This window comes from Oncorhynchus masou, chromosome 11 (genome assembly GCF_036934945.1).
Source record: "Oncorhynchus masou masou isolate Uvic2021 chromosome 11, UVic_Omas_1.1, whole genome shotgun sequence".
NCBI lineage: Eukaryota > Metazoa > Chordata > Actinopteri > Salmoniformes > Salmonidae > Oncorhynchus > Oncorhynchus masou.
This window is the reverse complement of record NC_088222.1, coordinates 15,946,489-15,965,461: the sequence shown is the minus strand read 5'-3', so window position 1 is coordinate 15,965,461 and position 18,973 is coordinate 15,946,489. Positions and strand designations below refer to the sequence as shown.

General features: G+C 42.3%; 1 protein-coding gene across 4 annotated transcripts in view; it reads right to left on the bottom strand.

Annotated features, from left to right (window-relative positions):
• The window catches only part of epb41l4a (erythrocyte membrane protein band 4.1 like 4A), a 99,005-nt gene that overhangs the window by 19,842 nt on the left and 60,190 nt on the right, over nt 1-18,973 (bottom strand). For 3 of the 4 annotated variants that reach the window (XM_064977516.1, XM_064977514.1, XM_064977517.1), the window contains exons 8-15: nt 18,833-18,920; nt 18,335-18,423; nt 14,223-14,286; nt 10,356-10,447; nt 7,163-7,240; nt 4,945-5,060; nt 1,091-1,181; nt 708-794 (exon numbers count right to left, since the gene is read on the bottom strand). In XM_064977516.1, coding sequence (XP_064833588.1) covers nt 708-794; nt 1,091-1,181; nt 4,945-5,060; nt 7,163-7,240; nt 10,356-10,447; nt 14,223-14,286; nt 18,335-18,423; nt 18,833-18,920 — 705 coding nt within the window. The remainder of the gene's footprint in view (nt 1-707; nt 795-1,090; nt 1,182-4,944; nt 5,061-7,162; nt 7,241-10,355; nt 10,448-14,222; nt 14,287-18,334; nt 18,424-18,832; nt 18,921-18,973) is intronic. The other variant, XM_064977515.1, reaches the window with a different exon arrangement.

Below are 18,973 nucleotides of genomic sequence, written 5' to 3'. Positions count from 1 at the left end.
TGTTGGAAATGCCATGCTCTACGTATGCATTGATATGTAGGCTACGTGTGCCTTTTCATTTTCTTTAATGTAGTTCTGTCCTTGAGCTGTTCTTGTCTATTGATGTTCTGTATTATATCATGTTTTGTGGGGACCCCAGGAAGAGTAGCTGCTGCTTTGCAACAGCTAATGGGGATACTAATAAAATACCAATACCAATCTCTTTGTGTTTGTCTCCATGCTACTGTGCAAACACTATGAACTTAGCCTGGTCCCAGATCTGTTTGTAATGTGTTGCCAACTCCTATGGTCATTGTTTGGCATGACAGTATTAACAGATCTGGGACCAGGCTACTGTGAACGAGGGAGACGTATAGACACTAACTGGCTGTCACTGTGCTCTCACACATACAGCTTCCAGCAGTGAATTTGATGAAGCCGCTGGGAGGGTTTTCTATGTTTAGCCTCCTACATTGATGAAATGTGTGCTTTGCTCTGTTCCTCAGTTGTTGTCGTGAGTAAGGTCAACAAGGAAATCTACTTAACCCTAGCTGCCATCCCTCTCCTGCCTGTGTCACTATTTTCTCCAGATGTGTGTGTGCTGATGTTTAATCCACCAAATATGAATGATGTAACCAATGCAAACACATAACAGGAATAACTATTGTAATGTGTACATGTCCGACATGACCAATACAATCCATCCTAGAGCAAAGACAGTACTGTACCATTGTGGGGCATTCTCATCCCATGGTGCACTGGGCTTCCCTCGCTGTTCCTCTGGATCACCATTCTCTGTCTTGGTTACTATGGAGCTGAAGGTCAACAAACAAATAAACAACAGGTAAACAAATACAACCATGACTGTATTTGGTCTGGGCTAAGCAGTTGTACGAAGAGCTGTCAAGGATATTATCTGATGTTGGAAAAGCATTCTCTCAATCCATCTCAATTTATCCTTCTTTCCTTCTTTCCTTCTTTCCTTCTTTCCTTCTTTCCTTCTTTCCTTCTGTCTTTGTCCCCTTTTCCATTTGTTTCAAACTGAACACCTCTCTAATTCGTACACTGTTTTCTACATTTTCCTCTCACATCACTTGCCCATGTCTGATACCTCTTCAAAGCTGACTGTGCTGTAATCTTAGTCGTTCCCTCTTTTTCTTCATTCTCCGTCTTTGTGTTGGACCGATTCACATTGTTCAGTCCTATAAGGAAAAGATATGTTCTGTAAGGTTGAATGCTGAACCAACCTCCCACTTTCTTTCCATTGTTTCAAATCCAATTTTATTCGTCCCATGGCCGAATACAACAAGTGTAGACTTTACCGTGAAATGCCTACTTAATCTTTAGAACCAACAGTGCAGTTCAAGAAGATAATATTTACCAAGTAGACAAAAATAAAAAGTAATAATAAAAAGTAACAATAGAATAAGAATAACGAGGCTATATACAGAGGGCACCGGTACCTAGTCAGTGTGCAGGGGTACAGGCTAGTTGAGGTAATCTGTACATGTAGGTGGGGGCGAAGTGACTATGCATAGGTAACAAACAAACAGCAGTGTACAAAATGTAAATTGGGTCAATGTAAATTGTCCGGTGGCGATTTGATGAATTGTTCAGCAGTCTGATGGCTTGGGGGTGGAAGCTGTTGAGGAACCTTTTGGTCCTAGACTTGGCTCACCGGTACCGCTTACTGTGTGGAAGCAGAGAAAACAGTCTATAACTTGGGTGACTGGAGTCTCTGACAATTTTATTGGCTTTCCTCTGACACCGCCTATTATATAGGTCCTGGATGGCAGGAAGCTTGGCCCCAGTGATGTATTGGGCTGTTCACACAACTCTCTGTGGTGCCTTACAGTCAGACGCCGAGCAGTTGCAATGCCAGGCGGTGATGCAACTGGTGAGGATGCTCTCAATGGTGCAGCTGTAGAACCTTTTGAGGATCTGGGGAACCATGCCAAATCTTTTCAGTCTCCTGAGGGGGAAAATGTTTTGTTGTGCCCTCTTATCGACTGCCTTGGTATGTTTGGACTATGATAATTCGTTGGTGATGTGGACACCAAGGAACTTGAAACTCGACACGCTCCTCTACAGCCCCGTTAATGTTAAATGGGGGCCTGTTCGGCCCACCTTTTCCTGTAGTCCATGATCAGCTCCTTAGTCTTGCTCACATTGAGGGAGAGGTTGTTGTTCTGGCACCACACTGCCAGTTCTCTGGCCTCCTCCCTATAGGCCGTCTCATCGCTGTTGGTGATCAGGCCTACCACTGTTGTGTCGTCTGCAAACTTAATGATGATGTTGGAGTCATGCCTGGCCATGCAGTCATGAGTGAACAGGGAATACAGGAGAGAACTAAGTACACACCCCTGGATCAGCGTGGCAGACGTGTTGTTGCCTTCTCTTACCAACTGGGGGAGGCCCGTCAGGAAGTCCAGGATCCAGTTGCAGAGGGAGGTGTTTAGTCCCAGAGTCCTTAGCTTAGTGAGGAGCTTCGTGGGCACTATGGTGTTGAATGCTGAGCTGTAGTCAATGAACAGCATTCTCACATAGGTGTTCCTTTTGTCCAGATGAGAAAGGGCGGAGTGGAGTGAGATTGAGACTGCGTCATCTGTGGATCTGTTGGGGCGGTATGCGAATTGGAGTGGGTCTAGGGTGTCCGGGAGGATGCTGTTGATGTGAGCCATGACCAGCCTGTCAAAGCACTTCATGGCTACCAACGTGAGTGCCATGGGGTGGTAATCATTTAGGCAGGTTACCTTCGCTTCCTTGGGCACAGGGACTATGTTGGTCTGCTTGAAACATGAAGGTATTACAGACATGGTCAGGGAAAGGTTGAAAATGTCAGAGTAGACACTTGACAGTTTGTCCGCGCATGCTTTGAGTACACGTCCTTGCAATCCATTTGGCCCAGCGGCTTTGAATGTTGAACTATTTAAAGGTTTTGTTCATATCGGCTACCATGAGTGTTATCACACAGTCATCCAGAACAGCTGGTACTCTCGTGCATGCTTCAGTGTTGCTTGCCTTGAAGCGAGCATAAAAGGCATTTAGCTTGTCTGGTAGGCTCGTGTCACTGGGCAGCTCGCGTCTGGGTTTCCCTTTGTAGTCTGTAGTAGTTTTCAAGCCCTGCCACATCCAATGAGCGTCATCGATGCTCTTATTGAAAAAGCCTATGACTGAGGTGGTGTATTTCTCAATGCCATTGGATGAATCCCGGAACATATTCCAGTCTGTGCTAGCAAAACAATCCTGTAGTATAGCATCCGCATCATCTCACCACTTCCATATTGAGCGAGTCCCTGGTACTTCCTGTTTTAGTTTTTGCTTGTAAGCAGGAACCAGGAGGATAAAATTATGGTTGGACTTGCCAAATGGAGGGTGGGTGAGAGCTTTGTATGCATCTCTGTGTGGAGTAAAGGTGGTCTAGGATTTTTATCCCCCTGGTTGCACATGTGACATGCTGGTAAAAATTGGGTAAAAATGATTTAAGTTTGCCTGTATTAAAGTCCCCGGCCACTAGGAGCGCCACTTCTGGGTGAGCGTGTTCTTCTTTGCTTTTGGCCTTATAGAGTTAGTTGAGAGCGGTCTTAGTACCAGCTTTGTTTTGTGGTGGTAAATAAATGGCTATGAATAATACAGATGAGAACTCTCTTGGTAGATAGTGCTGTCTACATTTTAATATAAGGTACTCTACCTCAGGTGAGCAATACCTTGAGACTTCTTTAAAATTAGCGCACCAGCTGTTATTGACAAAAAGACACCCCCCCATCCCTCGTCTTACCAGAGGTAGCGTCTCTGTTCTTCGGTGCATGGAAAATCCCGCTAGCTCTATGTTGTCCGTATCTTCGTTCAGCCACGTCTCGGTGAAACATAAGATGTTACAGTTTTTAATGTCCCGCTGGTAGGATAATCTTAATCGTAGGTCATCCATTTTATTGTCCAATGATTGCAGGTTAGTGAGAAGAATGGGAGGCAGTGGGAGTTTACTCGCTCGCCTCTGGATTTTCAGAAGGGTGCCTGATCTGTGGCCCCTTTTCCGGCATCTTTTTTTCACGTGAAAGGCGTGGATCTGGGCCTGTTCCAGTGAAAGCTGGATATCCAGCTTTTTTACCAAATGTAAAAACTAGACGTTGAACAGGCGTCTGTGCCCAGTGGGTTCACTCAATCTGGTTTTAAAAATCTCCCTTCCTAACTGGTTTACAGTCCCTGAGACAAACCAGAAATGTTTCATTGGCCAAATATTCTCAGATTTTCATAAAACAGCACATTTGGTCTTGTTTCTGCATCAACAAATTTAGCGCGAGGCAAAATAGTAGCCTATAGGCGCGCTTCAATTAGCTTGTTCTGTACAGCAGGAGGCCACATTTTGCAGGCTACACTGTCCCGTGAATGTCCTGCAAAATCATCCCTTTGTCCCACATTTTAGTATTTTAAATGTGGTCAACCTAGGTAGAACCCTTTTGGTTTCAGGTAAAAACCCTTTTGGGTTCCATGTAGAACCCTTTCCACAGAGAGTTCTACATGGAATCTAGAACCCTTTCCACAGAGGGGTCTACATGGAATCCAAAAGGGTTACCTGGAACCAAAAAGGGTTCTCCTATGGGAAGAACCCTTTCGGGAACCCTTTTTTTTTAAGAGTGTACTGTCAGTGTGAACTGTCGAAGTGAATATAATATGATTAGCTAATTGAAGCCCTGTGTTGTTCCTGATGGGGGAACAGGAGGAGGAAGTTAATACTAAACTTACTGAGACTCAACTAAGGTGCTTTACACCTGGCAGTGTTGTCAATAGCAACCTGAGAGGTTCTACTGGGAAACGGTAGAGGTGAAAATATGTTTTTGGGTATGCATTAGTTACCATTGATACGTTACCCTTAGTGACATTGTATTTGTCAGGTGTTGTGTAGTGTGTCTGTGGATGTTATGTAGGTCTGAGGTAGGCTTTAAGTATGTTGTATGTCCATCCGACCTGTGGTCTGTGATGGTCTCTTGGAGTAGGTCTTGCTGCGGGTCCTGACCACCTGCAGGTCTGGTCGAGGCAGACCGACAGACGGATCCCTGCCCATCTGCATAGCAGTCTTTCCACTGTAGGGGTGCACACACACACACACGCTGTTTAATCATCTATCTTTTCAGGGTGTCCTGTCTGTCTAGAACAGGTACATTTCTAAGTATGCAACAGGTCAAACATGTATTATAAGTGTGAGATACTGTAAGCAGAAAGAGACAGTCAAATTCCACTAGAAGGGTTTCAGGGGGCAGATGTTTCTGGTCTGTCAGGTTCTCATGAGATACAGAGATGATCTGCTCTTGACCTTTCATATAAACCTTTTGTCTCGCACACAGTGACAGTGATACAGAGTGATAGTGACATGCATTGACAATTACATACATATGAAATACAGTACACGTAAATTGCTGTGCATCAGCGGGAAGCTAGTCTGATGCATCAGCGGGAAGCTAGTCTGATGCATCAGCGGGAAGCTAGTCTGATGCATCAGCGGGAAGCTAGTCTGATGCATCAGCGGGAAGCTAGTCTGATGCATCAGCGGGAAGCTAGTCTGATGCATCAGCGGGAAGCTAGTCTGATGCATCAGCGGGAAGCTAGTCTGATGCATCAACGGGTAGCTAGTCTGATGCATCAGCGGGAAGCTAGTCTGATGCATCAGCGGGAAGCTAGTCTGATGCATCAACGGGAAGCTAGTCTGATGCATCAGCGGGAAGCTAGTCTGATGCATCAACGGGTAGCTAGTCTGATGCATCAGCGGGAAGCTAGTCTGATGCATCAGCGGGAAGCTAGTCTGATGCATCAACGGGAAGCTAGTCTGATGCATCAGCGGGAAGCTAGTCTGATGCATCAACGGGTAGCTAGTCTGATGCATCAGCGGGAAGCTAGTCTGATGCATCAACGGGAAGCTAGTCTGATGCATCAGCGGGAAGCTAGTCTGATGCATCAGCGGGAAGCTAGTCTGATGCATCAGCGGGAAGCTAGTCTGATGCATCAGCGGGAAGCTAGTCTGATGCATCAACGAGGTGTTGAAGAGCAACATGAACATGGAAAACACAGCCACAGTTGTGACTGCAGTGACCCTACAAATAGCAGAGGTCACTAATGTATAAATAAATACTGCAGAAGAAAACTGCAACTATTCTTCTCAGAATAGATACAGGAAGTAGACAACAGAATGAAGACAAAGGAGAGACGGATGTTGTGTGAACCCTGAATTATTCAGGTCTTCCTCCTCTCTGTGGTACACACACAAACACAAACACATGCACACACACACACACACACACACACACACACACACACACACACACACACACACACACACACACACACACACACACACACACACACACACACACACACACACACACACACACACACACACACACACGGTGTGTTTGTCTAACACTGAACCCCCCTTTTAGCTCCTTTGTAAAACAGACTGCATTATTCACAAGGTTGTGGATTTCAGCATGAATACATGCTGGGAGACTTCCTCATGGATTGTCCTTCTTTATCTCAGGACATGTGATAGTGTTAAGTTTCTACCTGAGGGGATGACAGAGAAGGGGATAAGATAATAGGCAGAGAATAATGCTATACTATTTATATGTATTATGTATGTACAATATTGTAGAAACTGTGTTGAATATTTACAATATAATGCATTTCTATTGTGTGTAAGATGGATGGAAGTCTGGGGACTTCCATCCATCTTACACACAATAGAAACGCATTATATTGTAAATATTCAACACAGTTTCTACAATATTGTTTCATACACATAACGACATTTAAAGCACGAATCCTTAGTTGCTACATTTTTGGAGTTATAAATTAATTATATATACACATGGATTCTTTAAGAATATAACTTATAAATGCCTCATGAGCTTAGTTTAACTCGTGTACCCCATCAGTACCTTAAATATAAGCTTATTTTACTCCAATGTTTGTAAACAATGTAAATGTAAACAAACACTATATAGCCTCAAAATGTATATCATGGATGGTTATTCTTTGCATCCATGGCTCTCTATATGAATTTGAGACGGGTTAAATTTCTCCAGGCCCATCCCTCAGCTTTTTACCAAAGTAGAGGCGGGCTGATAGTTTTGTTTTTGTTTCAATTAAGGATGCTAGCTTTGAAGCGGATATAAAATGGAGGTTTGCTCACCTGTACCGATGCTTAGATCCCAGGGAACCAAATTTGGATAGTTTTCTTGTCAGTGTGTTGCCATCATTTTCTGGCATTCTAAGAAAAAGCAACAACCATGGAGAAAAGGCCTAGATGAAGAATGTGAAAATACTGTACTTCTACTAAAGTCTCCTAGAATATTGTGGGGAAGTTTCTACAGTACATTATTACACAAGTAGTAAATGCATTATTTTTCTCTTCAGGAATTTCCAAAGTGACTAACCCATGTTAAGGAAGGATTAAACGCTTAGGCTGAAATTAAAATATTGCATCTTTCAAAAAGGTAACCGGCAATGCGTGTTTGAATGCTGAATCCACTTTGTAGTTTTTATTATTTTAGTGAAGAGAGAAGAGAACTGAATTGCTGCCCTATTTCACTTTCTCTCCTAGCTACAGAGCAGCAGGTCTCTTGTTCTGATCTCTGCTTTAATGACAGAATTACTGCTGGTACACCACTCGAAGCTTCATTCAAATTCTAAGCTCTGAGTCTGAGAGAGTGCGAGACTGGCGTGTGTGTCGGTGAATAGCGAGAGAGAGTTATTATTTATTTCACTTTGAATTTAACTGAGAGAGAGTCTCGTCACAGCATAAGTCTCTCCCATTCTCTCACCCAAACCACCGCCACACCCCACCCTTCCACCCCTCTCCCTCCCAGAGGCCTATAAGCCTGGGGTAGGTATAACCTGTCACGCCCCCTCCTTTCTGCCTGCATGGCAGCTCCAGGTCTGTCTGTGGTCCAGGGACTGTCCACACTAAAGGGCTCACACGCTGATTAAACAGTGTAAATCCAGCGACCCACGCATCGCGCTTCCGCCCAGGCTCTTTAGACTGCTCTCATTAGGCCACACACGGATGTACGCACAAATCAAATCAAGCTTTATTTCTACAGCACATTTCGGACATGAAATGCAACACCATGTGCTTCACAGGGAAAAAAAATGAATAAAAACAGAAATATTTACTACACAACAAACATAAGAGGATGAAAAACAAGAATAACAATAAAAACTGAAGGATTATAAAAGCACCCTAAGGAAAAGCAAAGCTAAACATGTGTGTTTTAAGATCCCTTTTAAAAATGTCCAATGTTTCTGCCTTCCTCAGGCCTTCTGGCAGGCTATTCCAGAGACATGGGGCATAGTAACTAAAGTCTCTCCATGCCTCTTGGTCCTAGGCTTTGGGGTAGTTAAAAGGCCCGTGCCAGAGGACCTGAGGGACCTACTGGCTACATAACCTAAAATCATGTCTGACATATATTGGGGTGCACAATCGTGGATTGATTTAAAAACAAATAGATGAAATGTATTCTAAAACTCACAGGAAGTCAGTGCAGAGACCTTAAAACGGGTGTAATGTGGCTCTCCGTACTGGTCTTGGCAGTACACGTGCTGCAGCATTCTGTAGGTTTTACAGTTGACCAATAGCTTTCTTGGGTAGACCAGACAGGAGGGCATTACAGTAGTTATGACTGCTTGTAACAGAAGCATGGATGAGTCTCTCTGTATCCGCCTGAGAGAGAAACAGCAGCACCATGGCAATGTTCCTCAGGTGGTAAAAAGCTAGTTTTGTCACCTTCCTAATGTATGATTTGAAATTGTGTTCAGAATGGAAAATAACACCAAGGTTTTTTACCTGCCATTTTACCTTTATTGCCTGTGAATGAAAATGTATGTCTAGATTCTCTGTCTGGGCATTAGCTCCAACAATACGTCTTTATTTTATCTGGAAGAAGTTGTGAACCTTCCAAGTAATTCAATCACTAATACAGTCGAACCTTGTCGAACGCCACCTGTGAAATGTTTTTCTCTGAGTAATGTTCACCAAGGGTGACAAAAAAAACTTGAGAATGCAGGTAGAAGGCTTAAGTTATGATATCACTTTCCTGAGCATGTCTGCGTCAACCAGGGAACATAATGCCTTTGCGTGGTAGGCGAGGTCACATATCATCATACTTCTCATCAAGTCAGACAGACAGACAGACAGACAGACAGACAGACAGAGCAGAGCAGAGCAGAGCAGAGACCACACTGCACTGTGCTGCCAGACAGACAGGCAGACAGGCAGACAGACAGACAGACAGACAGACAGACAGACAGACAGAGCAGAGCAGAGCAGAGCAGAGCAGAGCAGAGCAGAGACCGCACTGCACTGTGCTGCCAGACAGACAGACAGACAGAGCAGAGCAGAGACCGCACTGCACTGTGCTGCCAGACAGGGCCTTGTTCATTTTGATCAAGGACTGATGGACACTGGGGGATTTGACTTCTGGGATAGTTATGTTAAGAGGTATGTGATAGTGTTACTTCCTGATGGGAGGACAGAGTAGGGGAAGACAAAGGAGGGGATGACAGAGGAGGGGATGACAGAGGAGAGGATGACAGAGGAGGGGATTGACAAAGGAGGGGATGACAGAGGAGGGGATGACAGAGGAGAGGATGACAGAGTAGGGGAAGACAAAGGAGGGGATTGACAGAGGAGGGGATTGACAGAGGAGGGGATGACAGAGTAGGGGATGACAGAGTAGGGGATGACAAAGGAGGGGATGACAGAGGAGGGGATGACAGAGGAGGGGATTGACAGAGAAGGGGATTGACAAAGGAGGGGATTGACAGAGGAGGGGATTGACAGAGGAGAGGATGACAGAGGAGGGGATTGACAGAGGAGGGGATGACAGAGTAGGGGATGACAAAGGAGGGGATGACAGAGGAGGGGATGACAGAGGAGAGGATGACAGAGGAGGGGATTGACAGAGGAGGGGATTGACAGAGGAGAGGATGACAGAGGAGGGGATTGACAGAGGAGGGGATGACAGAGTAGGGGATGACAAAGGAGGGGATGATAGAGGAGGGCATGACAGAGGAGAGGATGGCAGAGGAGGGGATTGACAGAGGAGGGGATTGACAGAGGAGGGGATTGACAGAGGAGGGGATTGACAGAGGAGGGATTGCCAGAGGAGAGGATGACAGAGGGGATGACAGAGTAAAGGAATAGTGTGGGTGATGGTGTTGTAGATAGGAGGGAGGATCATTTTTCACTGAACATGAGATAGTTTTGGTTCTTACCTGTGGAAGGTGGTAGAGATTCTAACTGAGAAGTTATAATAGTGTTGGTATAGTAGTATTTGCCTATGACAGTGTGTGTGTGTGGGTGCGTAAGTATGACGTTTTTTTACCTGAAGAAAGTGTGGTGTTCTATGCAGCACTTCCACAGATGTTTACAGGCTGTCTTATTGGGTGCCTTGAAGAAGAACGACGTCTCTGTGCACTGTAAATAAACAACAACAATCTCTTATCCCAAAAACAAACAAACAAATAATGCAAATCACATTCAGCAGCTAAATCAATAATATACAGTTGCAAGAAAAAGTATGTGAACCCTTTGGAAATACCTGAATTTCTGCATTTCTGTCATAAAATCTGATCTGATATTCATCTAGGTCACAACAATAGACAAACACAGTCTGCTTAAACTAATAACACACAAACAATTATACGTTTTCATGTCTTTATTGAACACACCGTGTAAACATTCACAGTGCAGGGTGGGAAAAGTATGTGAACCCTTGGATTTAATAACTGGTTGACCCTACTTTAGCAGCATTAACCTGTTCTGAATCAGACCTACACAACAGTCAGGAGGAATTTTGGACCATTCCTCGTTACAAAACTGTTTCAGTTCAGCAATATTTGTCACGCCTTGGTCTTAGTATTTTGTGTTTTTAGTTAATTAGTTGGTCAGGCCAGGGTGTGACATGGGTTTATGTTATTGTGTTGTCGTATTGGGGTTTTTGTAGGCATTGGGATTGTGGTTGATTAGGGGTGTGTTTAGTTTAGGTTTGGCTGCCTGAGGCGGTTCTCAATCAGAGTCAAGTGATTCTTGTTGTCTCTGATTGGGAACCGTATTTAGGTAGCCTGGGTTTCACTGTGTATTTCGTGGGTGATTGTTCCTGTCTCTGTGTAGTTTCACCAGATAGGCTGTAATTAGGTTTCACGTTCCGTTTGTTGTTATTTATTTATATCAGTTATTTCATGTACCGCGATTCATTCATTAAAAAACATGAGTAACCAACACGCTGCATTTCGATCCGACTCTCTTTCGACAAACGAAGAACGCCGTTACAATATTATTGGGATGTCTGGAGTGAACTGCTTTCTTGAGGTCATGCCGCAGCATCTCAATCGGGTTGAGGTCAGGACTCTGACTGGGCCACTCCAGAAGGCATATTTTCTTCTGTTGAAGCCATTTTGCTGTTGATTTACTTCTGTGTTTTGGGTCGTTGTCCTGATGCATCACGGAACTTCTGTTGAGCTTCATTTGTAGGACAGATAGCCTAACACTCTCCTGCAAAATTTCCTGATAAACTTGGGAATTCATTTTTCCATCGATGATATCAAGCTGTCCAGACCCTGAGGCAGCAAAGCAGCCCCAAACCATGTTTCTCCCTCCACCATACTTTACAGTTGGGATGAGGTTTTGATGTTGGTGTGCTGTGCCTTTTTTTCTCCACACATAGTGTTGTGTGTTCCTTCCAAACAACTCAACTGTAGATTCATCTGTCCACAGAATATTTTGCCAGTAGCGCTGTGGAATATCCAGGTGCACTTTTGCAAACTTCAGATGGGCAGCAATGTTGTTTTTTTGGACAGCTGTGGTTTCTTCTGTGACGTCCTCCCATGAACACCATTCTTTGTTTAGTGTTTTACGTATTGCAGACTCGTCAACAGAGATGTTAGCATGTTCCAGAGATTTCTGTAAGTCTTTAGCTGACAATCTAGGATTCTTCTTAACCTCATTGAGCATTCTGCGCTGTGCACCTGCAGTCATCTTCGCAGGACGGCCACTCCTATCTTGTCTCATTGGTTGGACTCAAGGTTAGCTGACTCCTGACTCCAATTAGCATTTGGAGAAGGTGTTCACATACTTTTTCCAACCTATACTGTGAATGTTTAAATGATGTATTCAAAATACACATAAGAAAAATACAATCATTTGCGTGTTATTAGTTTAAGCACACTATGTGTGTCTATTGTTGTGACTTAGATGAAGATCAGATCAAATTTGATGACCAATTTATGCAGAAATCCAGGTAATTCCAAAGGGTCCACATACCTTTTCTTGCCACTGTATATTAAAGCAATAAGGCCGAGGGGGTGTGGCATATGGCCAATATAGCACAGCTAAGGGCTGTTCTTAAGCACGACGCAACACGGAGTGCCTGGATGCAGCCCTTAGCCGTGGTATATTGGCCATATAGCACAAACCCCAGAGGTATACATTTTATTTATTTATTTATTTACAGGGGACAATGCACATTAATCAAAATCAACATTACAATAACGCAAAATCCATGTAAATGTGCCGGGGTTTGCCAAAAGCTACGTTTGCAGCCGTTGTGCCAGGGCAGCTAAGGACAATTACGCAGTCACAATATACATACTCACTAAAACAATACAAAATACAAATACATTACATCCAATAATATATCAGTCTAACAACAACACCACCATCATCAACTGTCGTCTTACATATGAGGAACCACAGACAACTCATGTGTAAAGATTTGGATAGATTTGAGCCATGTTTCAATTTAAATTTAAAAGTATAATAATCAGTGCAGTTTCTCAAGTCCATGGGCATTGAATTCCTGTATATTGTAGCTCTAACAGAGAAGGCCAATAGACCGATTTTACTGTGTCGAAAAGGGACACAATCCCCACACCTCCTTGGGCCTTATTGCTTAAATATACTGTCTGATAGACACACGACTGGAGTGTTGTTTCAGCCAATCAGCATCCAGAACCCAAACTACACAGTTTATAATTCTAACATATACCATAACAAAGGACGTTGGCTACATCATTTATTGTGAAAACAACCGGCTCCATAATTAGGTGGTGTTCGGTGGTGGTGGATAGGCCACTGCATCTCCCTCCTGACAAATGTACCATTACATGTACAGCAAATGAACAGGTAGTGTGTAATCTTTCACCCATATGGGATGTCTGTGTTCGGTCATTAGGATAATAGATATCAGACTGTAGAGAGAGGACGGCTCACACTGCAACCTCTACAGCTAGTCTCAAAGAGGAGGTAGCTACTTTTGATCCTTGGTTCTTTATTTTATTTCAATTAAGCTCTGGTCTTCTGAGCTGCTCAGATAGTGTATTGTCAATAATGGGCTTCTCATGGGTCTCTGGCTGCTTGACTGCCTCGGCTTAATGAGACTCTCAGGTTGCTAGCTGGAGCACGCACGCACACACACACATGCACGCATGCACACACACCAGTGAAAATTAATCGACTGAATAAACCAAATTCAATATTTCATTCAGCAAGACACACAGGCCTCAATGAGTCACGCTATCTCAACAGAGAGAGGAGAAAAAGTTGTTCTGCTTCAGTGATATCTGAAGGTGTGGGCCCAGATCACTTCCAAAATGATCAAGAAATCCTCCCAAAATGCGTAAGTTTGAAAATTCCCAGAAAACCCAAAGGTTCATCATGAAGCTGGATGTATTTTGAGGAAGTGAAGTTCGTGTGAAGTGTCTCCCTTCCCATTTGCACCTGTGAAGTGAACATCAATGGAAATGGGAGAGAGCTTTCAAGGCTGCAACCATGTCCCGGAGTTCTGCTCTGTCATGTTTCTTTAATTTCTCTCATTAAACATTAGGCGGATGTCAAAATCTTTCAAGATCAAACACACCTTTCAAGGTTTCACATGGGAGTACTGCAACTACTCCTTGGAACATTCAGTCAGTTTTTATTTTATGCCTTGTATTGAAGTCTGAAATGGGGGGAAATTATAATGAGGTTTTCTACACCTGTGATATCCAAACAAATTGATTCTGATTCAGTCACACCAAGTTTGCTAGTGTGAATTATAGTGTGAATCAAACTATTGAGTTTATGAAACATGCTAAAATAAACAGAATAATCACAAACAAACAAAGCCAAGGTGTAAAATTCAGGCGAAACAAACAAAAATTCACACAACATTCCTTATGCAGATAATACTGAAAGATAATAACTGACAACTTACATCTTTTCCAACGACTTGAAGCTCAAACTGTGTTTCCTTAAAATGCACTTTTGTTATCCTTGGCCTAAAATGATCAAAAATAAACAAACAGATAATGAGATGTTTATTAACAGGTACGATAGCTTAGTCACGGTTGATTTTCTCATAAATACTGCAGCAAGTTATCTAACTAATATGAAGGGCTCTATTTTTGGCTGGTATTAGTTTGCAATTTCGTCATGTAAAAACTGGCGCACAGGCATTTTTCCAGGCGTAACGCCAAGTTCGGCAATTTACTTGTCTTATATCAGCTTGTTTGCACTCAGATGGGCGCTACAAAGGGTAGTGCGTATGGCCCAGTACATCACTGTGGCCAAGCTTCCTGCTATCCAGGATCTCTATACCAGGCCGTGTCAGAGGAAGGCCCTAAAAATTGTCAAAGACTCCAGCCACCCTAGTCATAGACTGTTCTCTCTGCTCCTGCACTGCAAGCGGTACCGGAGCGCCAAGTCTAGGTCCAAAAGGCTTCTTAATAGCTTATACCCCCAAGCCATAAGACTGCTGAACAGTTAATCACATGGCTACCCAGACTATTAGCATTGACCTCGTTTTCTATGCTTCTGCTACTCACTGTTTATAATCTATGCATAGTCACTTTACCTCTACCTACATGTACATATTACCTCAATTACCTCGACTAACCTGTACCCCCACACCGGTACTCCATGTATATAGCCTTGTTATTGTTATTTTATTGTGTAACTTTTTTTAACTTCAGTTTATTTAGTAAATATTTTATAGTCCCTTTTTTTTTAATTTTAATTTCGCCTAATATTACATACCCAAATCTAACTGCCTGTAGCTCAGGACCTGAAGCAAGGATATGCATATTCTTGGTACCATTTGAAAGGAAACATTTTGAGGTTTGTGGAAATGTGAATTGAATGTAGGAGAATATAACACAATAGATCTGTTAGAAGAAAATACAAAGAAAAAAAAACAACTTTTTTTTCTTCTTCTACCACCATCTTTGAAATGCAACAGAAAGGTCCCACATCTAGCCATCACTCCGGTTGTAATTCAGATGGTGTCCACAAGACGGCAGCAGAGTGTATGTGCAAAGTTTCAGACGGATAAGTATGAGCACTCTACATGACATTTAGTGTAAAGTCACCCAGGTACATTTGGGAAAATCATGAAGGAGACATTTACATTCACATAAAAATTTTCTGCAAGAATAACGTCAAATCTGTATACTTGGACTTTGATTGAGGTTTTCCAGTATTGTTTGACATATTGTAAGTTCAACATTTGCAAAACAACCAGTTTTCATAACTTCATAACTCTCCATATTCTTATCATTTTCGCCCAAAAGGAAAAGGCTGACTGTCGCACAAGGTTAGCAGCTACATTTGGCGACAGATACGGGGTTTCCGGACACTCCCGTAAAGCCCAGCTCATTGGCTATCTAGCTTTGTTTGACCCCGATTGGTGCTTATTTGACAAAGTTACAGTCGATCAAGTGAAGATCGCCCGCGTCATTGGTGTGCCATGAAGGCGTCGCTCTCTGACCAAATTTGGTGTCCTATAGGATATACTACACCCCTATTGATATAGTGAAGTCTGGTTACATTCTAGGATCTCTGATATGGTGTCCTATAGGATATACTACACCCCTATTGATATAGTGAAGTATGGTTACATTCTAGGATCTCTGATATGGTGTCCTATAGGATATACTACACCCCTATTGATATAGTGAAGTCTGGTTACGTTCTAGGATCTCTGAAATGGTGTCCTATAGGATATACTACACTCCTAATGATATAGTGAAGTCGGGTTACATTCTAGGATCTCTGATATGGTGTCCTATAGGATATGCTACAGTAATAGCTACTGTAAATTGGACAGTGCAGTTATATTAACAAGAATTTAAGCTTTCAGCTGATATAAGACACTTATATGCACCGACATTTGTTGTTTCTCTAAAATCTGCGATCGTGACACAAGGCGCTGCATGATTTACAACTGTCCCGTTGACGGGACGGCTATCCCTAATTAAGGGGTAGTAACTTGTTGGTTAAGGGCTCGTAAGAAAGCATTTCACTGTAAAGTCTACACCTGTTGTATTCAGCATTTCACTGTAAAGTCTACACCTGTTGTATTCAGCATTTCCCTGTAAAGTCTACACCTGTTGTATTCAGCATTTCACTGTAAAGTCTACACCTGTTGTATTCAGCATTTCACTGTAAATTCTACACCTGTTGTATTCAGCATTTCACTGTAAAGTCTACACCTGTTGTATTCAGCATTTCACTGTAAAGTCTACACCTGTTGTATTCAGCATTTCACTGTAAAGTCTACACCTGTTGTATTCAGCATTTCCCTGTAAAGTCTACACCTGTTGTATCCGGCACATGTGACAAATAAAACTTGATTTGCTTTGATTTGGGTGGAAATATTTGAGGTGTGTCCTTAAAAAGATGATCCAAACTGCTAATTTCAGGCAGCAATGTTAGAGATATTTAAGACCAACCAAAGCTATTTTTAGCGGTAATGCAGGTTGGTTAAGCCATGAATTTAGACCATGGAAACACAGCCTATCAAGCCATGACGCACAATGCACATATGTGCATGGAACAAGAGTAGCCTAATGTGCTTTTGGTGCCTGTATACTTCGTATTTAGAAACATAAAAAACAAACGTTTTTATTTTGTTTTATTTGATTAAAAACCAAGTATAGCCTCCACTCCTCTCAATTAAGTTTTTTTTTTCTGCTCAATGCAATCGCGAAGTAGTTAAGACTGGCCCCTGAGACCACTTGTAAATAAATCTTAATCACCAAAGATGTATTAAAATATCATGTGTGAGAATTTAAAACAGTGACATTCCCTTTTTATCTATGCATTGTCGGCAGGCCAACATTATTTTAGCCATGCAGGTCCCGTTTTGGGCATGCGTCAAACCCCCTCCATGATGTAGGCTACATGTCCATCCTGAAGCGAGAGATGAGAACCTCTGATTACCAGGTCACCCAGCCATCCCAGACAGCACCGGTGAACCTCATAAGTTATCTGTAACCTGTAAAAATGGCTGGTTTTCAGTTTCATTTGTTCAAAACCCAAGCACTCCTTTAGGCCTGCTATAACAAAGGCTGGTTCAACAGCAATGCCTTTCTTTTTTATCCTGCCGATTTCATGATATCATTACATTTCACATTTATTTATTGTTGTTTAAAAAAACTGATTGGTTGTTTTTCGTTACATTTTATTACAACCAAAGTTATTAGAATGATTTACCTTTCCTGGTTTAATGGTGGCAACGTCCGTGGCGAGCTTGCAATGCAGATGCTGGAGATGGGTGAATGTGATCTGATCTGTAAGATGGTTCCACATATATTCATATTTGGGAGCAGTATAACGGTGAGTGGACGTTCTCCTTTTCTCTTTATATTGGATCTTTGTCCAGCTACTGTGAAAAATTGGGATGTGAGTAAAACCCTCTATAGTCTGCATTGTTTTAAAATGATATGCCCACGGGGAGAAATGATGGCGTCTGTAACTATATTTACACATAGCCTATTTAAAACAAGTTGTCGCTTCATTTCAAATTTGAATCAAATTATTTGCTCTCTTTTTTAGGCCTTATCAATTATTTATTCAATCTTGTTTATTGACAATGTTTGGCATGTCGATGCTCAGCCATAATACAATTTACAGTAGACCTACACCTATATCAGTGTGAATGCTATTGAAGCCATGCAATTACTTAGATTGGGTTCAAGTTAACGTATTTAGCAAAGATAGTCTACATTGTGTTATTTTGTTTCTGTAAGCCATTTAACAAACTATAAAGGACAAACATTGGAAATTGAGTTGATTCCAAGGCAATACATAAAAGACTGTAAATACACAACTTTAAGCAACCAATTATTTAGCCATGGAGTACATTCTGATTGGCCAGTGAGGGGCCAAGCCTCGACATACCCACAACTTGATAATTCATCAAAACCCAGCCCTTTCGCACCAACGCCAGCAAGTCCGTTGATAATTGTGATAGTGGAAATAGCAAACTATCATATTCCTTATTTACTCCTACAATGAATATACAAATCCTCCATAAATAATACCTACCAGAAATACTTCCCAACTTGTGTTTTGTTCTTGTAAACAACAACTCCAATAGGTGTTAACCCCAGGAAGTATTCAGATTGATTCTCACCCTGAAACACACCACAATAATAGGTATTATTCCAAGCACAATTTACATACTATGTCCCAACCAGAAATAACACACAGTAAAGATATTAACGTATGTGTCAAAGGATAAGAAAAGAGGAAAATAGTAATCTCTCCATACACAAAGAGACTAGGACAATAAGAAAGAACATTATCAAGGCAATGTGATTGTGATAAACCACAGAATACAGCTCTAACAAGCATCTCATTGACTCTGTACCGGTACCCCCCTGTATATAGTCTCGCTATTGTTATTTTAATGTTTTGTTACTTTTATTTCTTATTCTTATCTGTATTTTTTTAAACTGCATTGTTGGTTAGGGGCTTGTAAGTAAGCATTTCACTGTAAGGTCTACCTACACCTGTTGTATTCGGGCGCATGTGACTACTTACAAACACAGGGTGAAGATCGACTCCGTACATATCCAGTGTTTTGGCGATTCCTAAATAACTGAGTTCAGCCTGGGAGGCAACCTGGCCCCTGAAACACAGAGAGTTTATCTTGTTGGTGAAGCATCAGGAAAGGCTTTCAAG